Below are 23,413 nucleotides of genomic sequence, written 5' to 3' on the forward strand. Positions count from 1 at the left end.
GTCAAAAGGCAGGGGTGCCGGGAAGTTTATATTTTTATAATGTGATTTAGTCCGACAACAGGGCACTTCGACCTCGACTCCGACAAAATTAAAAAAATGAGAAATTTAACAACCCACTCGGAAAATAATCTGGTAAATTTGATTGTCTGGCGCTGGCGGACGTTTGTCGTGCAGTTCAGACACACTTGGCACACTTATCCTAGACAAGTTTTGCGTAACGCCAGATAAATCTGGCGAAAATCGGGCGAAAGTTCTGCCAGCTGTCTGGCATAAAAATCAACCGGTTCAATCGGTTGAACCGTGCACGACCGGTTTGTGTCATATTCGCCAGAAATCATGACAGAAATCTGGGGTAAATCTGGGGGAAATTCTGCCAGAAGGCTGGCGCAAGCCCCCAGACGAACGCCAGAATTGTGTCCGCCATTTCCGACCGGGAACTGTTTAGACCAAATTTTGTGGTTAGTTTTCAACCTGTTTAAATTTATCTGAGGCAGCCTCAGATAAATTACTGATTGAAGCTTACTGAATTTTCAGCAAATTTTCATTGTGATGTGAGATGTGAGCAGTGATACATGGAGTTAAACTTTCGCAGCTGTCATGGTAAACTTCACAGTAGCTGGACAAAAAGTTTAACTCCATGTTGCAATTCTAACTCATCGATAATGTGTGCGCAGCACCAAACCGAATATCTAAACTCTGCTATTAGCAGAGAGTAACCAGTCCGGAGAATAGTCATTTCATTTTTTGGCTCCATAAGTATTGCTGGTAGCAGGCGTGTGATGTACCACAAAGTTGAACCAAAAATAAAGAGGCAATGATAACTCTGTCTTATGGCCTATCTACAATCACTTAACTTAGAAAATTTCACTTAGCTTAGGAGTTTGAATCAATGGAAATGAATCTGATCTTCTACAATGAAAAGGAATAAAATTAGAAACTTGACGTATGGTTTGGAAAATTTCAAAATCTACGGTAAGTTGACGTTTCCATATCAAAGGTAAACAAACAACTGCATAGCAACGTATATCAGCCCAGCAAATTTTCTAAGTTGATTGTGGATGACGGCCGTAAGTTGTGTACATTTTCTAAGTTTTACTTTACTTAACTATTCTAAGCTAAGTGATTGTAGATAGGCCATTACTCTGTGCTATTGTCGCCGCGGCACTAAACCGAATTGAGCAAGTTTAACTCTCGCGACGATTTTCTGTCGCGAAATATCTGTCAAGCATGTTTAAGTGATTTTGAATCTTTTTTTGTTTGTTTGCTTTTTTTGTTTTGACGGCTTTGGATGATGAGAAAAACGTGGCTGATCTTTTCTGGTCTGCCAAGGAAATGGAATGCTTTAGATTAAATTATTGTTTCAAATCTTGGTTTTTAGTTCTACTACCACTAGAACTGTTTCATTTGGGGTAATTTATGAAGTTCAGTCAGTTTCCAGCTCCAGGAAAAGACGCAAAACGGAAAAAAGTCTTGGTTATTAAGTTGCTGATTACGGATCGATTACCGTCTGAATAAAACAAAAATAAGTGGCCTCATTGTCGAAGGACCTCAATCCGGTCCGTTGTGTCCTCTCACCGGAAGGGTTTTGCCGATGCGGGATGTTGTGGGTGTCGATTGAATAAGCTCTATAGCGTCAAAATGGAAAGACCCAGCCATCAATTTGAAAATCAAAAGCGCCGTAATTGTACTCTCCAAGCTAGACATCATGAAATGGTCCATCCGGATGATCGAATCCACGCTCACAGAACGATTTCCGGTAGATTTTCGTGATCGATTCCATGCTCCGTGTAAGACGCGGCGCGAGTCTTGTCGCAGCTCAACTGGCGACATTTCAGTTTGGTGCCGCGGCGAAATTTTGTTTTGGTTTCGCGTGTGACATTTGAGGTACACTCAGAAAAGAAACAACAGAAAATTGCTTCGCGAGATGAAAAACACTCGCGCTGTTATTTCGATTTATTGCAAAAACCACAATATTACTCAAATCGGACGGTTTCCATGCCAAATCGACCACTCAAAATCCGAACTCTTTCTGATCTTAATGAAACTTGCAGGATCGTTTGTTCAACTCAATTCAAAAACTTTTGTGTACTCAGTTTGGTCATTCACAATGGCATACGATTTTTAGTCCCTTTTTATAGGCCAAAACAGCCAAAAATGAAAATTTCTCCGAAAGTCAGGCTGAATACACCGACAGGGTTGGTAAATCATCACCATCGCACTACCATTGATGCACGTTTCGGTGCGTTCCTCGGCTCTTAAAATTTCTCTTCTCTTTCGCAGCCGAGTGTTGTTCGGCTTGCTATCACACCGACAATTAATACCCTACACGCACAAAAATGTTGCTAGTTTGAATCAACAAACATGTTTATTAAAATCAACTGCCATATTTTATCGAGTCAACTCACAAATTTAATGAATTCAATAAACACCTTTAGCCACCCAACCATCATGTTATTCAGTTTGACAAACTGGTTTATCGTTTGAGCGTTTCTTCTTTTAAACGTGTAGGGAAATTTTACTGTGTACTTTCTGTTCAATATTCTGCTTTCAAGATGGCGAACGGGTCAAACATAAGAAAATATCGTGCAATATTTTTATAAATTATAAATCGTGCGATCGAATCTTCATATTTATCATGACAATTTTAAAAAAGGATCAATTTGAAGCTGTTATCAGTGAGTATCCATTAAATTTTCAAAGAAATTATTTATTTTTCTTTATTATCCGTTTTCAGTAAAAAAGTGACCTCTTTTGAGGATTCATCAAGTTGCTCGAATAGGATATTTCTTTATTTTCCCCTAGCTGTGGACGCCGAAGGGAGCAGGTCTATCAGGTAATATAGTTTTTATTTTCTTTTTTGCCAAAGTTAATTACTCAAAATTACTCTTAGGTTCTTCCATGTTGGCAACTGCAGCGATGATCCAAGCTCCAGAAACCGATGGCGGAAAGTGACATCGGTTGAGATCGGTGTTTGGCCACGTATGTCGAGAATCATCACTTAAAAATTAATGCATTTTTATGTTTCTTGCTCAAAAGAGTTGAATAATAATAATTGAAAAACAAAATCTTGACTTTGACATATTCAACAAAACAAAACATTATGGAACGGTAAAAAGATGGATTCAATCAACAATCGTGATGTTTCAACCAACCTATCATGATAGTTCCTTTGACAATCATGTTTGTTGGTTTGATAAAAGTGATTATAAAAATTACAAACAAACAACGTTTTGATGACAACAATCTCGTTTGTTGAGCCCACAAACATGTCAGGTTGAATTTGGCAAACATGTTTGCTGGCCCTGAGATGACAAACATGTTTGTGAGGTGCATCAAACATTTTGCCAGATTCACAATCGGATTTTTCTGCGTGTATCTCTGGCTCCGATGGAATCGGAGAGACACGCACACGAAATTGCTATACACGAAAAATCACTGTAACTGAAAATCGCACTTTGCTGAGTTCGTTTTTGCACTTTTTCATACGATTTTTTCATTTCGACTGCGATTACACAAAACAGTGTAATCGTTGTTGAACTGAAAAAATCGTATGAAAAAGTGCGAAAACGAACCCAGCAAAGTGCGATTTTCAGTTACAGTGATCCACATAATGCAGATAGAACTGTGTAAAAAAATTACACAGATTTCTGAACAGTTCCAGTTGTCAAATCTAGGTAAATTTATAACACAGACCTGTGTAAAAATATACACATATTTCCAATCAGCTTCGCTTTCAAATCTGTGTACAATAGTGACGATGCCGAGGGGCGTGTCATTGGCCTTAATGTATTAATTTTCGCGTTTAATTAATTAAGGAATTAAATTTCTCGCGTCATTTAATATTTGTTAGCACCACACCTGCTTTGAAAACATTGATTTGCCTCGTGTCACTTTCGCTGGCAGAACTGTCAAGTTTGTTTTGATTTAGTTTTAGAAAGAAAATATGTCTCGAGTTTAATTAGGATTTTTTATGAAAACTTGCGATTCGAGGTGCCACCATTCTTTTGCTTCGACACGCATCTAGTGGAGGATTGCGGAGGCGAAGGCATCGGCAGTATGCCGGACGATTTGGAGTTCGACGAGCTGAACGACTGGGAAGAGTGCACGAAGATTTAGTCCGGTTGAAACAGAGGGAAGCGAGGTTGCAGCTGGATCTGAACGTGTTGATGATGCCGAACATGCTAGAAACGCAGCATCCGACGTCACATCCGGCAATGCAGCAGCATCATTTGGAGAAATCGCAGCAGCGGGGAGAAAAGTAAGGAGGGGATTTTGAATGATGGGAGATTGTTGATTAATTTTATGTTTATTGTAGGTGGTTTCTTCATCGGTCTTCAGCCAAACTTTCCGTTGTCGAAACCCGCTTAGATGCGTATCTTTTTGGCGGACGAATTCCCGGCATAACGAACCAGCCGACGTTTACGATTCTAGTAAACTTTCCTCCGGCGTTTAACATGGTTGCCGCCGTTGAACTTCAACCAGCGGCTGGTTCAGGAGGTTCAGCAAAATCATCCGGTGTTGAATCAGCACCGTTATCATCAACAGCAGCAGCAGGGTCAGAATCCCTGTCAGCAGCAGCCCAAAAACTGCAAAATTACCAGCAGAACCAAAAAAAGATGCAACACCATCGTGGCAGGCTGAACCGATCGGGGGAGTACGAAGCGTACGCGATTGTCCCATTTTTATAAATAAATACAAGTTGTTTTAAACCCTAGTTTATATTTCAAAGCAATTTCATTCACCGTATTCTGGCCACCGTGATGCGATATTCGAGCGGTCGTTAAATACCTTTAACTACCGACTGATGCCTGACTGCAACTGGGCGATGCGCACCCGGTTTGGGAGGATGCAGCACTCGTCCAGCAGAAGGTCGTTCGGCTTGTTGGCGCGTTTTCGGAGCAGACTTACCTCTTCCACATCCGACTCCGTTGATCGTCAGGGTCGTTCTTCGGCTGACGGTTATCACGAAAATTCTAGGACCACCCGAGGACCATTGTTCCAGTTACCCCTCCTTTACTGGTAGTGGTGGTGGTGCTGCTGCTGCGAAACATCATCGTTGAAGTGATCATCGAACCAGGTTTGCCGACAGGATGGCTGCCCTCCTTCTCGGAAACTCTTTGGGTGGCAATTGATTCTGAAACGAGTAAGTATAATTTATATACACACAAAAATGAAGGAAAACCTGCCGGATTGTGCCACGATTCACCGAAGTCACAATCTCCCGCCGCAATCAAACGCTTATCTGGAGAAACATCTCCTGCTGCTGATCCGGGTGTCCACCACCGCCAACTCCGTTGCGATTTTTGTGGCAACCACCTTGGTTGTGGTTGTAGAACCAGCCTTCTCCGCCGCCGGAATGTCCACCGGAGTGATCTTACCATGAACCGCCACCACCGGGAGAATGCATTCTCCCATTAGACCGACTTTTCGGCGACAAACAAATTGCACCAAACACAACAACAATCGTGCGCAATGTCAAACTGTCAAATCAATGTGGTGCAAAAAGAGGTGGCGATGTTTTGATCGAAAACAATCGTTAATTAATTAATTTCGGCAGTTAATTAATTAAATTATTTAATTTTTTACTATTGTCCCGCCCCTCGGACGATGCTAAGATGGCGTCTTTCTTGCTCCGAGAACTTGGTAAGTTTTTCGATCTCTTGATTATTTATTATAATTTTGTTTAAATTGTTTGCTTTCAGATTTTATACATTCCAGCCATAAACGTGTCAGGGATATAAAAAAACACATGATCATGTTCCTAAAGGACCTATTTCAAGCATCTGATGTCAATGCGGAACGTGATGCGGAAGCGATAGTCTCGCCTGCTGAGAAACCAACCTGGCAGCCTGCTCAACCGGGCAGAACGTCGTGTATCCGGACTTATTCCAGTCTAATGTAAGGTATGCACTTCGGAAGAAACCGGTCAAGAAAAATTTCAAATTGGCAGCAGCGGTAGCGAAAGCAAGCCAGAGAGGGTGAAGAAAAGCCCCAAGAAAACGTTCCCTCTCTTTTGTTCTGCCGTTCGTAAAGCAGTTTCTTGACCCCACGCTTGACCCCCTTTCTTTTAAACATCATACCAGCCCTAAAACATGTGGAAAAACATTCCGCCTTCCAGCCGGTTCCGGTCGAAGTGTTCCAGAAGCAGCATTAGCAAACGGACACTGCGGTGCGTACATATATTTGGGTCACGTGGACAAACAAATAGTTTAAAATCGAGATTAGAATGTAGTTTACATGAATCTTCAACCTCACGTAAACAATTATTTTACACAGTTGCTTAACCAAAATGATACACAGATTTGACAGACAACGGCTTTTACAAGGTTTTACACAGATTCTGAGTATTCCCGATTTTTGGCTATCTGTGTAAAATTTTACACAGATCTGTGTTATGTGAATTTTGCGTGTACAAACCTTCGGATAGTCGAACTTCGGATAATCGAGACTTTGGATATCCAGGCTTTTAAGCGAAAATGGCGTTCGAAAGGTGAACGCCCGAAATGTCAAAATCACGCAGTGGTACCAACATTACGAAAAAAGTGTGCCATGACATGACAGCCATATTTTTTTTCTAATGTTGGTGCTACTGCGCGATTTTGACATTTAGGACGTTCACCATTCGAACGCCATCTTCGCTTAAAAACCTCGATTCGAGTCTGGGCTGTATTCGTTGTTTGCGTTTTAGAAACTGATTTCTGCATTTTAGTGTTCCCACTCGGAAAATAATCTGGTAAATTTGAGTGTCTGGCGCTGGCGGACGTTTGTCGTGCAGTTCAGACACATTTGGCACACTTATCCTAGACAAGTTTTGCGTAACGCCAGATGAATCTGGCGAAAATCGGGGGAAAGTTCTGCCAGCTGTCTGGCACAAAAATCAACCGGTTCAATCGGTTGAACCGTGCACGACCGGTTTGTGTCATATTCGCCAGAAATCATGGCAGAAATCTGGGGTTAATCTGGGGAAAATTCTGCCAGATGGCTGGCGCAAGCCCCCAGACGAACGCCAGAATTGTGTCCGCCATTTCCGACCGGGTTAGTGCAATATATCGCCCGGTCGGAAATGGCGAATATGACACAAACCGGTCGTGCACGGTTCCACCGATTGAACCGGTTGATTTTTGTGCCAGACAGCTGGCAGAACTTTCGCCCGATTTTCGCCAGATTCATCTGGCGTTACGCAAAACTTGTCTAGGATAAGTGTGCCAAGTGTGTCTGAACTGCACGACAAACGTCCGCCAGCGCCAGACACTCAAATTTACCAGATTATTTTCCGAGTGGGCGAGAAATTCAAAAGAGAGATGTGAGCCGGTAACATGGAGTTAAACTTTCGCAACTGTCATGGTAAACTTTACAGATGCTTGACAGAAAGTTTAACTCCATGTTGCACTTTCAATTTCTCGGTAAACTGTTTTGTCGGACAAAACCCTTATCCAGCATCTTGTCAGAATCCCCTCTTAGCTCGCACCCCACGAAAAAACAACAAAATTTGCACCTGTCAAACACAAAAAGTTGAAAACATGTCGGGCATCGCGGGAGTCGCAGTCGCGGATTTTTCATCTTAGTTTTATCCATTTTCCCGCAGCAAATTGGCCCCGGTTTCGTTTGTTGATGGCTCAAATGTGAAGGGCGTGATTGCCTCCTTGTGAAACGGTCTAAAAACACACCTCAATCAGTCGCCATTGCCGAAGAAAACCAACTCAAAGGTGAGTGGACTTTTCTTTAATTTGGTAGATCTCAAAATGGAAAATTTGCCAGGAAAACACTCCCCAGTGGGAGTGGGTGGGTGGCTTTTTTGCGAGTAGCAGCAGGGGGCGGGTTGGTGTAGGGCGTGCTCTGTTTATGTTGTGTCTGGGAATGAGTTCTTTATTTTTGAGATTGAAAAATATTTTCAACAGTTTTTTCATCTTCGTTTCCATTTATGTGTAACATTTCGTTTTAAAGGAATAAGAAAATCATTTAGTCAGTACATTTTAAACTGATGTGTGCAGAAACAAATAAAATAGGTCATCGATCAAACTTATTACATATTTTGACAAAAGGGTAAAATTGCAGTCTACCTTACTGATTCAGAAACTAGGCCCCACCTTCCAGAAACTAGGCCCCACCTTCCATACATTTTATTTTATCGTTGCTTACTTATCTGTTGCCTCTGTCAACAAGCAATACTTTTCTGTTGGATCCTAAAATTTACTTTTTAATATCTCTTCTGATAAAGACTTTTTTCCAACTGAAACATAAAACTAAATTTCAAATATCTCCCTCGTTTTAGGATCCAACAGCAAATGTAAACGTTGCCTCAACCCGCGTGCTCCAAAATTGTGAAACCAAGCCGAAAACAGATATCACAAAATTTAATCAAATCCGACAGTCAAAAGTTTTAAACCGCGCGTGCAAGTGTCCACACAAACAACTATTTACAATGAGTAACAAAGCGACCAAAAACCAGCAGCCTCCCGCCGGCAACACCAGCACAAAACAGCACCAAAACCACCAACATCAGCACAATCACAGCTCAAGCAGTCCTAAAAAGACCAAAACCCCATCGACGCCCTCCTCCTCCAGCACGTGGCACATATCGATAACGTCCCTGGCGCTACTCAGCCGGCTCGGCGTAATCACCCTGCAAGTAATATCGAACCACCTCGTCCCGGACCACGATGCCGGCGTGTTCGTAGCCCCGCGTGACCCGGAAGCGGCCCCCGCCAAACTGGACGGCGCGGTCAACTTCTTCCTCGGCGGGCTGCACCGCTGGGACGGCCAGTACTTTTTGCACATCTCCGAGTACGGCTACTCGTACGAAAACACGCTCGCGTTCTTCCCGCTGTTCCCCTTTCTCATCAAGATCGCAACCAGCTCGCTCGGGGGAAGCACCCCGATGATCACGTACCGCGAACTCTCGCTCGTCCTGGCCGTGCTGCTCAACCTGGTGTGCTTCGTGCTGGCCGCCAAAGCCCTTTACAAGCTTAGCAATCTGGTGCTGGGGAACAAGAAAAAGAGCGAACTGGCCGTCATACTGTTCTGCTTCAATCCGGCGTCGATCTTCTTCACGGCGCCGTACACCGAGGCGCTGTTCTCCTGGCTGTCGTTCAGCGTAATGGCCCAGTGCATCGACGATATCAACTCGGTGTTCATCACGATCCCGCTGAGCTTGAGCATCCTGTGCCGGTCGAATGGTGAGTAGAATTTTTGCGATTACTAGTTTAGAGCAGGGTGGCCACATGAGCGTATAACTTGGGAATTTATTGAACAATCATAAACGCTGCTTGAAATTTGTATTCCTCAAGGCTTCGTATTTTGACGTTTAAGAAATGGAATTAAAAGATTTAAGGGGTGACATGTAGGAAATCAGAAAATTTCATAATTCACTAAATTCAATATAAAAATCAAAAACTGACGATTTTTTATATGAAAAATGTAAAAATATTGCTATCTCTTTTTAAAAGTTAAGAACCTACCTCCTTAACCTGATAAAAAGTTGTAAACTAACAGGCTCTCGTCACAAATAAACAATCAATAACAAGAACTTTAGAATTTTAATAGTTTAGAATTTTAGAATTTTAGAATTTTAGAATTTTAGAATTTTAGAATTTTAGAATTTTAGAATTTTAGAATTTTAGAATTTTAGAATTTTAGAATTTTAGAATTTTAGAATTTTAGAATTTTAGAATTTTAGAATTTTAGAATTTTAGAATTTTAGAATTTTAGAATTTTAGAATTTTAGAATTTTAGAATTTTAGAATTTTAGAATTTTAGAATTTTAGAATTTTAGAATTTTAGAATTTTAGAATTTTAGAATTTTAGAATTTTAGAATTTTAGAATTTTAGAATTTTAGAATTTTAGAATTTTAGAATTTTAGAATTTTAGAATTTTAGAATTTTAGAATTTTTGAATTTTTGAATTTTTGAATTTTAGAATTTTAGAATTTTAGAATTTTAGAATTTTAAAATTTTAAAATTTTAGAATTCTAGAATTCTAGAATTTTAGAATTTTAGAATTTTAGAATTTTAGAATTTTAGAATTTTAGAATTTTAGAATTTTAGAATTTTAGAATTTTAGAATTTTAGAATTTTAGAATTTTAGAATTTTAGAATTTTAGAATTTTAGAATTTTAGAATTTTAGAATTTTAGAATTTTAGAATTTTAGAATTTTAGAATTTTAGAATTTTAGAATTTTAGAATTTTAGAATTTTAGAATTTTAGAATTTTAGAATTTTAGAATTTTAGAATTTTAGAATTTTAGAATTTTAGAATTTTAGAATTTTAGAATTTTAGAATTTTAGAATTTTAGAATTTTAGAATTTTAGAATTTTAGAATTTTAGAATTTTAGAATTTTAGAATTTTAGAATTTTAGAATTTTAGAATTTTAGAATTTTAGAATTTTAGAATTTTAGAATTTTAGAATTTTAGAATTTTAGAATTTTAGAATTTTAGAATTTTAGAATTTTAGAATCTTAGAATTTTTAAATTTTTGAATTTTTGAATTTTTGAATTTTTGAATTTTTGAATTTTCGAATTTTTGAATTTTTGAATTTTTGAATTTTTGAATCTTTGAATTTTTGAATTTTTGAATTTTTGAATTTTTGAATTTTTGAATTTTTGAATTTTTGAATTTTTGAATTTTTGAATTTTTGAATTTTTGAATGTTTTGAATGTTTTGAATTTTTGAATGCTTTGAATTTTTGAATTTTTGAATTTTTAAATTTTTGGATTTTTGAATTTTTGAAATTTTGAATTTTTGAATTTTTGAATTTTTGAATTTTTGAATTTTTGAATTTTTGAATTTTTGAATTTTTGAAGTTTTGAATTTTTGAATTTTTGAATCTTTGAATTTTTGAATTTCTGAATTTTTGAATTTCTGAATTTTTGAATTTTTGAATTTTTGAATTTTTGAATTTTTGAATTTTTGAATTTTTGAATTTTTGAATTTTTAAATTTTTGAATTTTTGAATTTTTGAATTTTTGAATTTTTGAATTTTTGAATTTTTGAATTTTTGAATTTTTGAATTTTTGAATTTTTGAATTTTTGAATTTTTGAATTTTTGAATTTTTGAATTTTTGAATTTTTAAATTTTTGAATTTTTGAATTTTTGAATTTTTGAATTTTTGAATTTTTGAATTTTTGAATTTTTGAATTTTTGAATTTTTGAATTTTTGAATTTTTGAATTTTTGAATTTTTGAATTTTTGAATTTTTGAATTTTTGAATTTTTGAATTTTTGAATTTTTGAATTTTTGAATTTTTGAATTTTTGAATTTTTGAATTTTTGAATTTTTGAATTTTTGAATTTTTGAATTTTTGAATTTTTGAATTTTTGAATTTTTGAATTTTTGAATTTTTGAATTTTTGAATTTTTGAATTTTTGAATTTTTGAATTTTTGAATTTTTGAATTTTTGTATTTTTGAATTTTAGAATTTTTGAATTTTTGAAGTATTAAATTTTTGAATTTTTGAATTTTTGAATTTCTGAATTTTTGAATTTTTGAATTTTTGAATTTTAGAATTTTTGAATTTTTGAATTTTTGAATTTTTGAATTTTTGAATTTTTGAATTTTTGAATTTTTGAATTTTTGAATTTTTGAATTTTTGAATTTTTGAATTTTTGAATTTTTGAATTTTTGAATTTTTGAATTTTTGAATTTTTGAATTTTTGAATTTTTGAATTTTTGAATTTTTGAATTTTTGAATTTTTGAATTTTTGAATTTTTGAATTTTTGAATTTTTGAATTTTTGAATTTTGAATTTTTGAATTTTTGAATTTTTGAATTTTTGAATTTTTGAATTTTTGAATTTTTGAATTTTTGAATTTTTGAATTTTTGAATTTTTGAATTTTTGAATTTTTGAATTTTTGAATTTTTGAATTTTTGAATTTTTGAATTTTTGAATTTTTGAATTTTTGAATTTTTGAATTTTTGAATTTTTGAATTTTAGAATTTTAGAATTTTAGAATTTTAGAATTTTAGAATTTTAGAATTTTAGAATTTTAGAATTTTAGAATTTTAGAATTTTAGAATTTTAGAATTTTAGAATTTTAGAATTTTAGAATTTTAGAATTTTAGAATTTTAGAATTTTAGAATTTTAGAATTTTAGAATTTTAGAATTTTAGAATTTTAGAATTTTAGAATTTTAGAATTTTAGAATTTTAGAATTTTAGAATTTTAGAATTTTAGAATTTTAGAATTTTAGAATTTTAGAATTTTAGAATTTTAGAATTTTAGAATTTTAGAATTTTAGAATTTTAGAATTTTAGAATTTTAGAATTTTAGAATTTTAGAATTTTAGAATTTTAGAATTTTAGAATTTTAGAATTTTAGAATTTTAGAATTTTAGAATTTTAGAATTTTAGAATTTTAGAATTTTAGAATTTTAGAATTTTAGAATTTTAGAATTTTAGAATTTTAGAATTTTAGAATTTTAGAATTTTAGAATTTTAGAATTTTAGAATTTTAGAATTTTAGAATTTTAGAATTTTAGAATTTTAGAATTTTAGAATTTTAGAATTTTAGAATTTTAGAATTTTAGAATTTTAGAATTTTAGAATTTTAGAATTTTAGAATTTTAGAATTTTAGAATTTTAGAATTTTAGAATTTTAGACTTTAAGAATTTTAGAATTTGAGAGCTTGAGAGTTTTATAGAAGTTTTAGAATTTTTGAATCTAAGAAATTTTTGAATTATTGGAATTTTGAGAATTTTAGAGTTTAAGAAATTTTTAATTTAATACATAAAAATTTTAGAATATATTTTTTTAAGAATTTCGGAATTGATTTTTTTTTAATTTTTGAATTTTTAACATCTTGAATTAATGAATTGGTATTTTTATATTTTGAACTTTTGTTTAAAATAAACTTATCTGCAAGCAGGCCCAACCTGGTTGGTTTATTCAGAATGTTAGAACCTTTAAAATTTCATCCAGTTTGGTCGATTCAGCAACGAACAATGTAGACAAACTAAAAAAATGCTTTGGCGAAAAAAATCCGGACCATCTGTCTCCAGTTCCCATGGACTGAAACCTTGATCTAGTTCATATGCAGACAAGAAAAAAATCTTTGAAATGGTTCTTGAAGCTTCAAAATTCATTTATTTTTTGTATAGTTTAGCGCTATTTAGTAAACAACGTTTTTTGAAAATTTTATTAAAATTACACTGGCCGTGGTTTTAACCGTTTTATGCCGCTAATAAGACATCAAATAAAAAATAAAGCAATTTATCACACTTACTTTTGAACCCACTTTCAAAGTGTTTAAAAAGTTTAAAAAGTTTGGCCACCCTGCTATTAGTAGGTTCGTACAGATCATAATCCTTCAACTCCCCCACCAACCCCAGGAATGCTCAACATCGGCTTTCTGCTGTACTTCACCGCGCGCCGCATCCTGTCGCAGAGCTCGTTCCACACCATCATCTGCATGGGCTCGAAGCTGTTCTCGATCCTGATGATCATCATCTTCCACTACGGAATCGCGCAGGTCTACAACTACTATCTGTTTTGCTTCGAGCAAAAGTTCAGCTTTCCGGCGCACGTCAAGCAGTACGCGCTGGACCGCGGGCTGGTCCTGGCCGGGAACAAGACGGCGGAGTCGTCACCCTGGTGCTCAAACTATTTGCCTTTATCTTACTCTTACGTACAAAGCCACTATTGGGATGTAGGATTTATGAACTACTACGAGCTGAAGCAGTTACCGAACTTCTTACTGGCCTTACCCGCGATTTATCTGGTGCTGAGCAACGCGTACAAGTACATCCACGACAATTGGGATTTTTGTGCGGGGCTCGGTCTGTTCCGGGTGCAGAAGAAGCAGCTGAAGAGCATGCGGAACTACGACCGGGTCGCGTTCGCGTTCGTCGCCCACGCGCTGTTTTTGACGCTGTTCAGCGTACTGTTTGTGCACGTCCAGGTGACGACGCGAATGCTGGCCTCGTCGAGTCCGCTGCTGTACTGGTTTGCCGCCGAGTACTTTACCGGCGATAAGGCCTTCATCCGGCGGCAGGTCATCCGGAAGCTGTCGAAACAGGTCCGCGACGGAACAGAGCCGTGCACGCACGTCGAAAACTACGTCGAGCTGAGCGATATTCTCGACTTTAGACAGATGAACTGGAAGCAGAAGGCGATCCTGGTGTACTTTGCTGGGTACGCCACCGTCGGGACGATCCTGTTCAGCAACTTTCTGCCGTGGACCTAAACATTACGCGTAATCCGACTTTATCAATACGTACCTTTGAACAGGAGTCTTTTATTTATCGAATCGAACTTAACGCAAATGCATCAAATTTTATGGTTGTAGCAGAAACTTGTTAAATCAAAAACATAAAACAGAAGAGTGACGTAGTTTAAACAACATATTTAGTAAGATTAGAAGCAGACATTTTTCCTCTTAAAAAAAATGCCATATTGTAGAAAAGTACCAAATATTTTGTCGGGCGTTCACTTTCTTTCGTCATCATTCTAGCGTTAGATCGATCATAATTACAATTTACAAGTTAGAGAAAACAATTCGACAAGTTACAGTTAATAGCAGCTCAAGCCAATTTTAAATCGTAGAAAACGTTACCAACTTAATTGAGTCTATTTCTCAAAACAGAGAAATTATAGAGTAAAAATATCTCTACTTTTGCCACCTTCATTACACTGTTTCAAAAGTATTATAGATAGCGAAACTGTTTACACGTACTACCACTAACAAACACAAACATACACACATCTCTTTGCCTTAACAAAACAAAAAAGAAATTAACAAACTTACTATTGCGGCCAGACTTAGGGAATCCACCTGGTGGAACATTTTAAAGTTAGCGAAATCGGAACCAAAAACTACTACTTTTAAACTATTTATACATATTAGAGAAAAGGAAACATTTTTCTTATACGTTTGCACTTTGTTATGTAAAGCATTTAAAAGAAAAAAAAAAACTTGTTCGCGACTTTACAAACTCACTCGTATTCTCCTACATCGGGCTCTATCCGTGGTTTTTTAATTAGAGTTTGTTGTATACTTGGGATATAAATTCTAGTCGTCGTATTAGTTAGAGAAACGAGATTTGCCACCTATGACATATAGAGAGATATTTTAAAAATCTACAACAGCAATACGCATAATTCGGTTATCAAAATAAATATAATTCGTTCATAGCGCATGAAAAAAAAAAATGGAACATTTTCATCAATATCACAATTCAAAATAAAGATCATTAGTGCGCTGACCAAGCGGACGCGCTGTCTTGTTTTTGCATGCTTATTTTCATTTCTTTTGTGTCGCTGTTTGTGTGCTTGGGTGAGTGGTTATTATAACTTATTGGACATCATAAGTGCAGTGCTTCTGGGGACGCGCAGTCCTGTTTTTTCGCGATAATTTTCATCGTTAATGATCGTAAAAATTTATTCCAACTGGCATCGATCGATTTTATGAAGAGTAAAGCGTCATTTATTTACTATTTTTGAAATTTGCTCGCGTTATCTAAATTGTAAAAACAGTAAAAATATACTGATAAGACCAGCCCAAAGCACTACTGCTCGGCTGGCACGCGTTCGATAAAAAAAAGCTTTTTAAATGATCAATTATCTATCTTTCCGCAGCCGGCTGCCTAAGATTTAAAATTTTCAACCGATAAACAAAATGCTCATGGTCACATCACTGCCACTCGTGAATCCTGACCTCATACCCATCTACTAACCCCCTCAAAACTCATGTGATACTTTGTCGGAGAAGCAGTCGATTGGGCGGTCTCTATCACTCAAGTATCGGACTAACATTCCCATCCACTTCCCCGTGACCCTACCACTGGTCGTGGCCGGCGCCGGTATTGATCAGTATGATAGGGGCCTTTGAGAAGTTGCGAAGCGAGGAAAGATAGCTCCCACTTATCTTCCACGGCTTGTGGATGTAACTTCTGGAGGTCCTGGTCAATAACGGAGTAGCAACTATGCTTATGCTTATGCTTATATCACAATTCAAAATAAAAAAACATACAATTTTATTTAAATATTATCGTGAAGACTTCCTTCATTGTCATGATTTTTCGTTCAAAGATATAAATTTTGCGTCGCTTTCAATATTTTGACAAAATTCCTTCAACAAGTTGTTTAGAATAGTGCCCTACACATGCTGATTCCTTTTGGTAACCCATTCCCTGTAAAGTTATGGAAACCGTCATTAATCGATGATTGCCAACTAAGACGTCAATGACTGTGCCACAAAATTATATAAATTTTGAAGCACAATTGATTTAGATAAAAAAATATTTCAGTGGCTTCAAGAAGGCAACAACCGGCACATGCTGATTCCTTTTGGTGCTGAAATTCGTTAAATTGAATTCAATACAGAATATTTTATAGTAATGATCAATTTTCTTCAAAAATGATCAACGGCTTCACCTTATGAAAATTCTATGTTTTATCCATGTCGGACAATTCCCCGAGACATCGTGGCCATTCTGAGTTGCGGCCAGACCATTGAAATTATAAAAATATATTTTTTTATATTTCTTATCCTAATCGTCATCGGTCAACGATTATTCCTTTGCCAAAAATTTTATCAGCGGTCCATTGTTAAAATTGTCAAACAATAAATTTCCAAAAAAAATTAATTTTTGGAATTTTAAATTTTCTATTTAGCAACGAATTTGAAAATTTCAGTTTTTTTCAGTTTCTGAACCAGAATTTTTGGAAATATTTTGAATTTGTTTTTTTTTATTTGTTATTTTCAAATTCCCTTTTTTGTGGGTTTTTAAATAATTTATATAAAAACGAAAACAACAAAATTTAATTTAGAAGTTTTTGAGATTTGTAAGTTTCACATATTGAATTGGTATTTTTTGACCTTAAAACAAATCTTCAAAAATATGAAATTCAAACTTTATTTCTTTGAAAATTTTATGTTTTAAAATGTTCAATTTTTTTATTTTTTTTGACATTTTAAATAAATATTCACATTTTTATATCTTTGAAATACAAAATTGAATCTTTAAAAAAATTAATAGGAGTTCAATGTTAAAATTCATTTGTTTAATTTTCTACGTTCTGAAAATTTAAGATTTTTGTTTTTCTGGAAATTTAAATCTTGGAATTTCAGAATTCTGATAAATTAATAAACTTAAAATTTCCTTTATATTTTTTTCAGGGTTTGAGCTGTAGGTTAGTCGTCGACTAACAAGTTCTTTACCAAAAATGTCGCCTCCTTAAACAATTTGGCGCCCTTAGTAGGGCCCAAGAGAAACTTTGCATTTTGAAAATTTGCCAAGTTGCCGATTTGTGCTGCGCTTTTATGAAAAAGATATAGCGCCCCCTCAGGAGGCCTCAGGGCGCTCAAAATGCCATTTATTGCAAATAAAAAAAATAGCCTAAGGGAGATTTTTTTGATTTTTTTTTAAGTTTTGGAACTTTGGATATCCTATCCATAAATAATTAAAATGTAAAAATAATGAAAATATGTTCTGTATATGAAATTTTCTGTTCATGCAATTTTTACATATTTGTACTTTTGATATTTAAAGGGTAGTTTTATATTCAATACTAAAACTATAATTTTTTTCTGATTTTCTCTTTTGAAAAATATTTAATAAATTCATTAAATGACTGAATTATTTTTTTTAAGATATTGCATTTTTTTTATTCACAATTGAATTTATATATTTTTGAATAATTCAAGAGGTTATAAAACAGATAAAATAAAAAATCAACAATAAGAGAATCTGAAATGTTTTATTTTTTTATTATTGAATTTTTAAATTGTGTATTTACCGTAAACCGGGGTGACATTGATAGGATTTCATATTATTTTTGGAGTATTTTCCAGCTGGTGAGCTTAATCTCAAGACTATAATTATTTTTTATTATTAAAACATGTAGTGGGATAGGCCACACAAGGTCCCTGTACTATTTTAAAAAAAAGTTTTTTTGCTGTTTAAAAAAAAAAGTTGCGTTCTAAATTCTTATTTTGAATTCTGGGGTGGCTATAACAGTCATAGTTTTTCTTATTAAAATCTGATTTAAAGTGTTCAAATTTTATGTGCACGTTAAATCTACCATCAATAAGGTTGCTACTATAATTTTTATGAAAAATAAATCAATGTTTTTATTTAGTTAACTAAGTTTATTAGCTTTTTAACAAAATACATATAAATTTTAGGTAAAAATGTTAAAAGGTCAAAATTTTGCCTGAAATTTGTTGAAACAGGATTTTTTTAAAAGAATCAAATGGAAAAAATCTTAAATGTTATAATTTTTGATAATTGAATTTCTTAATTGTGTATTTACTAATTAACTAATTTTCAGTTGTACTCGTGTATAAACATATAATTTTTTTTAGGATGGTGAAGTTTTACACCTGAATTGCCCAAATTCTGGTTCTGTCCACTAAAATTGTGAATGCTTGATATCTTTACTTCCGTTAAGTTCGTAGATGGTGTCATTCACTCTTGGGTCAATGATGTTGTAAATTTGTAAATTTTTGTGCACAACGTTGAAAAACATTTCTGATCACTTTTTCTCATTTTAATGCAAAAAAAAAGAGATAAATTGACAAAACTACATTTTTTTTCAATGGATCAACCACAGACAAACAGACGTGACTCTCCATACAAATAATTTTTGAAATTCATCGTCCTTCATCAAACCACCGAATCACGGCGACGCCAGCATCCGCGTTTCGTTTCGGAACATCCGCGGGAAACGTGTCCACGGCGCAGTTAAGTTGCGTTAAACAGCAAAAAGTGCCGAATGAGATGAAAAAAGTCGCAGAGATTCCAAAAAACGCTGCCGCAAACTCTTACCTACATCAAAACAGAACAACTGTGGATGAAGATTGAGTGGCGCTCACGATCGACGCAACATCGCCAAAAGGACGACCAGCAGCAGCAATCTGAGCAGCATTCCATGAAGGATAAGCAGGTTGCTCCAAGGTTGCTCCGAAGGAGATGACTTCACCACAGAATCTGGCTTCCTCCGCAGTAGCGGACGCCTCATCAGCAGCCTCGGCAGCGGCAGGCCTACCGGGTTAATAGTGGGGCAAAGGGTATGTCCTCGCTAGTCAGCCGCTCATCTGACCCTGGTCGAAACTGCTCCAATCTTGTCCCGCAAAGCCTGGATTGTGGATCACCGTTAGAATTCCTGAATTCCATCATATTTTGTTTTGTTTTCATTTGCTGCCACGTGCTCACGCTCAACTTTACAACAACAAAAACACATTACACACACTGAGGAAAGACGGGCAAGCTGTCACGACAGCAGCGCCATCAGCCCCGGGTGAGTGGATGCCGAAGCTAAATTGCATTTGAAATAACAGTTTTGGCTCGGTTATTGAAGGACGATGGTTCCGAACTCGAGTGTCCCGTCTGTTTGTCTGTGGATCAACTATGGTCCCCTTAGAACAAGCGGTAAAATAAGACGTTTTCTGTCGAGAAAGGCCGCGATGTTAATTTTTAAAAATTTAATCAAAAATCAATTTTAAATCCTTTGCGGTCGTACAAAGGGTCACAGTAATCAGAAAAATTAGCTTTATCGTTGTGAACAATGATATCATAAATTAAATCTTAATTTTAGGACCCAATTCAGGGTCCAGAAATATCAAATTGAAATGATAAAAAAACACGACTTGTAAAATGCTTCTAACAACACTACAAAGAAAACCATTTTATGATTGATACTTTCTAAATCAAGATTTGAATGTTTTTTTAACAAACATGGCTGCCAAATGGCCGACCGGGAATCACACCTTTCAGAGCTTTAAACAACCCACATTCTTCTTACTTTATCTTCAGACCATGAGTTATTGGGAGCAACAGTACCAATGCAAAGATGACCCAAAACCGTCGTCTTCCAGGCGCGATCACCGGTCAGATCGCTCACAAACGAGCTATCAAGAAGCATCCAAAAAGCGACCCCGTTCACCATCTCCGCCAAAAGTTGCCCCACCCGGTCTCAGCTACTGGGAGCAAAGTTATCCCACGGATTCGTCCAGCGCTGACTATCGGACACCGTCCCGTGTGAAGAGTGAAAGCCAGTCGAGCTCACGATCATCTCGCCGCAGGCAGCGATCGCGTTCTAGATCTCCCGATCGCGATGCGATCAAGAGTGAATCTTTTGAGAGAGGTTCCGGGAGTAGTTCGGGATCGCGTCGGAGGTCTCGATCTCCGAAGGTGGAAGCAAGCTATTGGGGGCAGAGCTCGCAGCTTGCTGCCGTGAAGAGTCGGGAACGATCGCCGAGTCCCTCATCGAGGCGAAGATCGCCACCGAAAGAGGTGGAGCAAACTAATTTGGTAGATTTCTCCTTCCTGGACCACAAAGCGGCGCTGAATCGAGTTCTGCTTGGGTACTGCAGTCGGGATCAGATTGTGTGCGATCAACACGACTTCTGGTTGTTTGTCAACAAGTATGAGGCTTTGCTAAAAAAGTCCGGACAGTGCATTCTGCCGGAACCGGTAGATGCGAGGGAGTTGCGATCGGGAGACGTCATTGAGGGACGGTATAGTAAGGCGTTCAGTACGGCGTTGACGTTGACAGTGCCGTTCGAGGAGTTGTTCAGCAGGTTGCAACACTTTGATCAGAGTGGGAAGATCGGTGAGCTGAAGTTGCGACAGTTTCTGCAGATTGTGGTTCACTACTTGGACTTTCGGCAGAAGGAACGGTTTAACAAGTTGAGGAAGTTGCGGCGAGCGCAAGCGAATCTGCCGGTAGCGAAGCATCGGGATGAGATCGTTGCAGCGGTGCAGAATGAACGGGTTGTGATCTTGGCTGGGGATACCGGCTGCGGGAAGAGTACCCAGGTGCCGCAGTATCTGTTCCATGCCGGGTTTGACAAAATCGCTTGCACTCAACCGAGGAGGATCGCGTGTATTTCGCTGGCGAAGCGAGTTGCGCATGAGATGTTGTGCGAGTACGGAACTCAGGTCGGGTATCAGATCCGGTTCGAGCGGAGTAAGAGTCAGCAGACGAACATCTTGTTCATTACGGAGGGTTTACTGTTGAGACAGTTGTCTACCGAGGAGAAGCTATCGCAGTATTCAGTGATTCTGCTGGACGAGGTCCACGAGCGTCACCTGCATGGAGACTTTCTTCTGGGGATCACTAAGTGTCTGATAAGAGCCCGGCCGGACCTGAAGCTGGTACTTATGTCAGCCACGATCAACATCAAGCTGTTCGGGGACTACTTTGCCGATGAGAAGGCTCAGATCATCGAAGTTCCGGGAAGGTTGTTCCCCATCAAGCTGCACTACATGCCTCAGATTCAGGACGTGTCCCTGTTGAGTGCTGGTACGAGCAAGAAATCCAAGACAAGTGATCGCATCAGTCCCGATCCGTACCTCCAGATCATGCAGCTGATCGATCAAAAGTATCCACCAACCGAGAAGGGTGACGTGCTGATATTCCTCAGTGGCCTCAACGAAATCACCACGATCGTGGACGCCGCCAAAGAGTACGCTGAGAAGAACAAAAACTGGATCATTCTCCCGCTGCACAGTACGCTCTCGATCGCCGAGCAGGACAAGGTGTTCGACTACGCGCCAGATGGCAGTCGCAAATGCATCATCTCGACCAACATTGCGGAAACGTCGGTAACGATCGACGGGATTCGCTTCGTGATCGATTCCGGCAAGGTGAAGGAGATGAGCTACGATCCGACCACGAAGATGCAGCGCCTGAAGGAGTTCTGGATATCGAAGGCTTCCTCGGAGCAGCGGAAGGGTCGTGCTGGGCGAACGGGTCCGGGCATTTGCTACCGGCTGTACTCGGAGAAACAGTTTCAGGACTTTGAGGCGTACACGACGGCGGAGATACTGAAGGTTCCGCTGGAGTCGCTGCTGCTGCAGATGATATCGATGGGGTTGCCGAACTCGCGGATGTTCCCGTTCGTGGAGCCGCCTCCGGCGGACAACATCGAGAACGCCATTATGAACTTGAAGCATCATGTAAGTGGGTTGAGTAGGTTAGGGTGACTGATCCATACAAAGATCGCTCCTATCGTTTCAGGAAGCGCTGACCAACGATGAGAAGCTGACGCCGCTGGGCAAGGCACTGGCACGGATTCCGGTGGACATCAGCATCGGGAAGATGCTGCTGATGGGTTGCGTGTTCCAGCAGCTTCAGCCGGTGCTGACGCTGGCCGCCGCGTTGAGCGTGCAGTCTCCGTTTACGAATCGAGCGTATCGAGAGCCGGAGTGTGAGGTAAGATATCGTTGTTACAGCCAATTCGGAACCGGCTATCGGTAGGCACCAGGGGACACTTTTTGACTATCCAAGACACACTAGCATGCGACATGTGAAACTTCATGAAAAAGAATGTTCAGAACATCCAAGAAGATGCCAATGTCCTTCGGCCTAACCTAATTACTTCGGAACCGGCTATCGGTAGGCACCAGGGGACACTTTTTAAATCTGCCAGAAACTATATCATGCGACATCTCAAACTTCGTGAAATTTGAAATTATGACAATCAAAATACATGCCGACGTCATTTGATCTAATCTGGCCACTCCGTAATCGGTTACCGGTGGTCGCTGGGGGACACTCACGATATATACAAGAAACTGTGACATGCGGCATATCAAACTTCATGAAATAGAAAATTATGGAAATCAATAATCATGCCGACATCATTTGATCTGGACTGGCCAATCCGGAATCGGTTACCGGTGATCACTGGGGTCACTTCTTAACTTTGTAAAACAATATATCATGCGACATGTCAAACTACATGAAATTGGAAATTATGACCATCAAAAGACATGCCGACGTCCTTTGATCTAACCTGGCCTTCGGGTAACAGTTGTCGGTAACCACTTCCGTAAACTGCAATAAACTTCCACAATCCGCTAGCTGAACGACAAAATCATTCCAGCGCGCCCGCAAAACCCTCGAATCGGACCACGGCGATCCGATCACGCTGCTGAACGCGTACAAGGAGTGGCTCGAGCTGAAGCAGTGCCGGGTGGACTACCGGAGGGGGGACGATCAGCGCGAAAACACCAAGAGCTGGTGCCGTCGGCGCGGCCTCGAGGAGCAGCGGTTCTACGAGATAACCAAGCTGCGTCGGCAGTTCCAGGATCTGCTGCAGGACTGCGGACTGATGGAGGCGGCCGGCGAGGAGAACTTGACCAGTTCGGAGCGGGCCATTCGGCACGGTGAGTTGAAGCAGCTGAAGGAACTGCGGAAGGCGCACCGGATGGAAGCGCCCCGGAAGCGGCAGCTGCTGAAGTCGGATCCGTGGGGTTTGGAGGAGGGAGAGGAGGACGATGGGAAGGTTGATATTAGGGATGTGGAGTTCCGGCTGAGTCACGATTCGTCCAAGCTGGATGAGTTGGTTTCGGGGGCTACGGCGTGTAGTTACAGAGATCTAATGACGCTGAAGCTGATCCTGGTTGGTGGATTGTATCCACAGGTTGCCATCGCAGATGACTACAACTATTGCAAGGTAAGACTC

General features: G+C 38.0%; 3 protein-coding genes and 1 long non-coding RNA gene across 4 annotated transcripts in view; all 4 read left to right on the plus strand.

Annotated features, from left to right (window-relative positions):
- The first annotated feature begins 2,536 nt into the window (after positions 1-2,536).
- Positions 2,537-3,264, plus strand: LOC120430872 (uncharacterized). Its single transcript, XR_005607754.2, has 3 exons — positions 2,537-2,675; positions 2,735-2,833; positions 2,891-3,264. It is a non-coding gene; the product is annotated as an uncharacterized LOC120430872 (long non-coding RNA).
- A 593-nt stretch (positions 3,265-3,857) lies between these two features.
- LOC120430875 (uncharacterized) lies at positions 3,858-4,688 on the plus strand. Its single transcript, XM_039596003.2, has 2 exons — positions 3,858-4,258; positions 4,316-4,688. Exons 1-2 carry the CDS (start codon positions 4,167-4,169, stop codon positions 4,686-4,688), a joined length of 465 nt encoding a protein of 154 aa, XP_039451937.1. The 5' UTR covers positions 3,858-4,166.
- A 2,882-nt stretch (positions 4,689-7,570) lies between these two features.
- The window catches only part of LOC120430873 (probable ATP-dependent RNA helicase DHX34), a 46,888-nt gene continuing 31,045 nt past the window's right edge, over positions 7,571-23,413 (plus strand). The window contains exons 1-4 of the mRNA XM_052709440.1: positions 7,571-7,706; positions 19,755-21,902; positions 21,964-22,158; positions 22,832-23,404. Coding sequence (XP_052565400.1) covers positions 19,758-21,902; positions 21,964-22,158; positions 22,832-23,404 — 2,913 coding nt within the window. The 5' untranslated portion in view covers positions 7,571-7,706; positions 19,755-19,757. The remainder of the gene's footprint in view (positions 7,707-19,754; positions 21,903-21,963; positions 22,159-22,831; positions 23,405-23,413) is intronic.
- LOC120430874 (GPI mannosyltransferase 2) lies at positions 7,574-15,136 on the plus strand. The gene is made up of 3 exons (XM_039596001.2): positions 7,574-7,706; positions 8,273-9,176; positions 13,329-15,136. The coding sequence occupies exons 2-3, from the start codon at positions 8,423-8,425 to the stop codon at positions 14,180-14,182; spliced, it is 1,608 nt and encodes a 535-aa protein (XP_039451935.1). The 5' UTR covers positions 7,574-7,706; positions 8,273-8,422; the 3' UTR covers positions 14,183-15,136.

This window comes from Culex pipiens, chromosome 3, assembly GCF_016801865.2.
Source record: "Culex pipiens pallens isolate TS chromosome 3, TS_CPP_V2, whole genome shotgun sequence".
Taxonomy (NCBI): domain Eukaryota; kingdom Metazoa; phylum Arthropoda; class Insecta; order Diptera; family Culicidae; genus Culex; species Culex pipiens.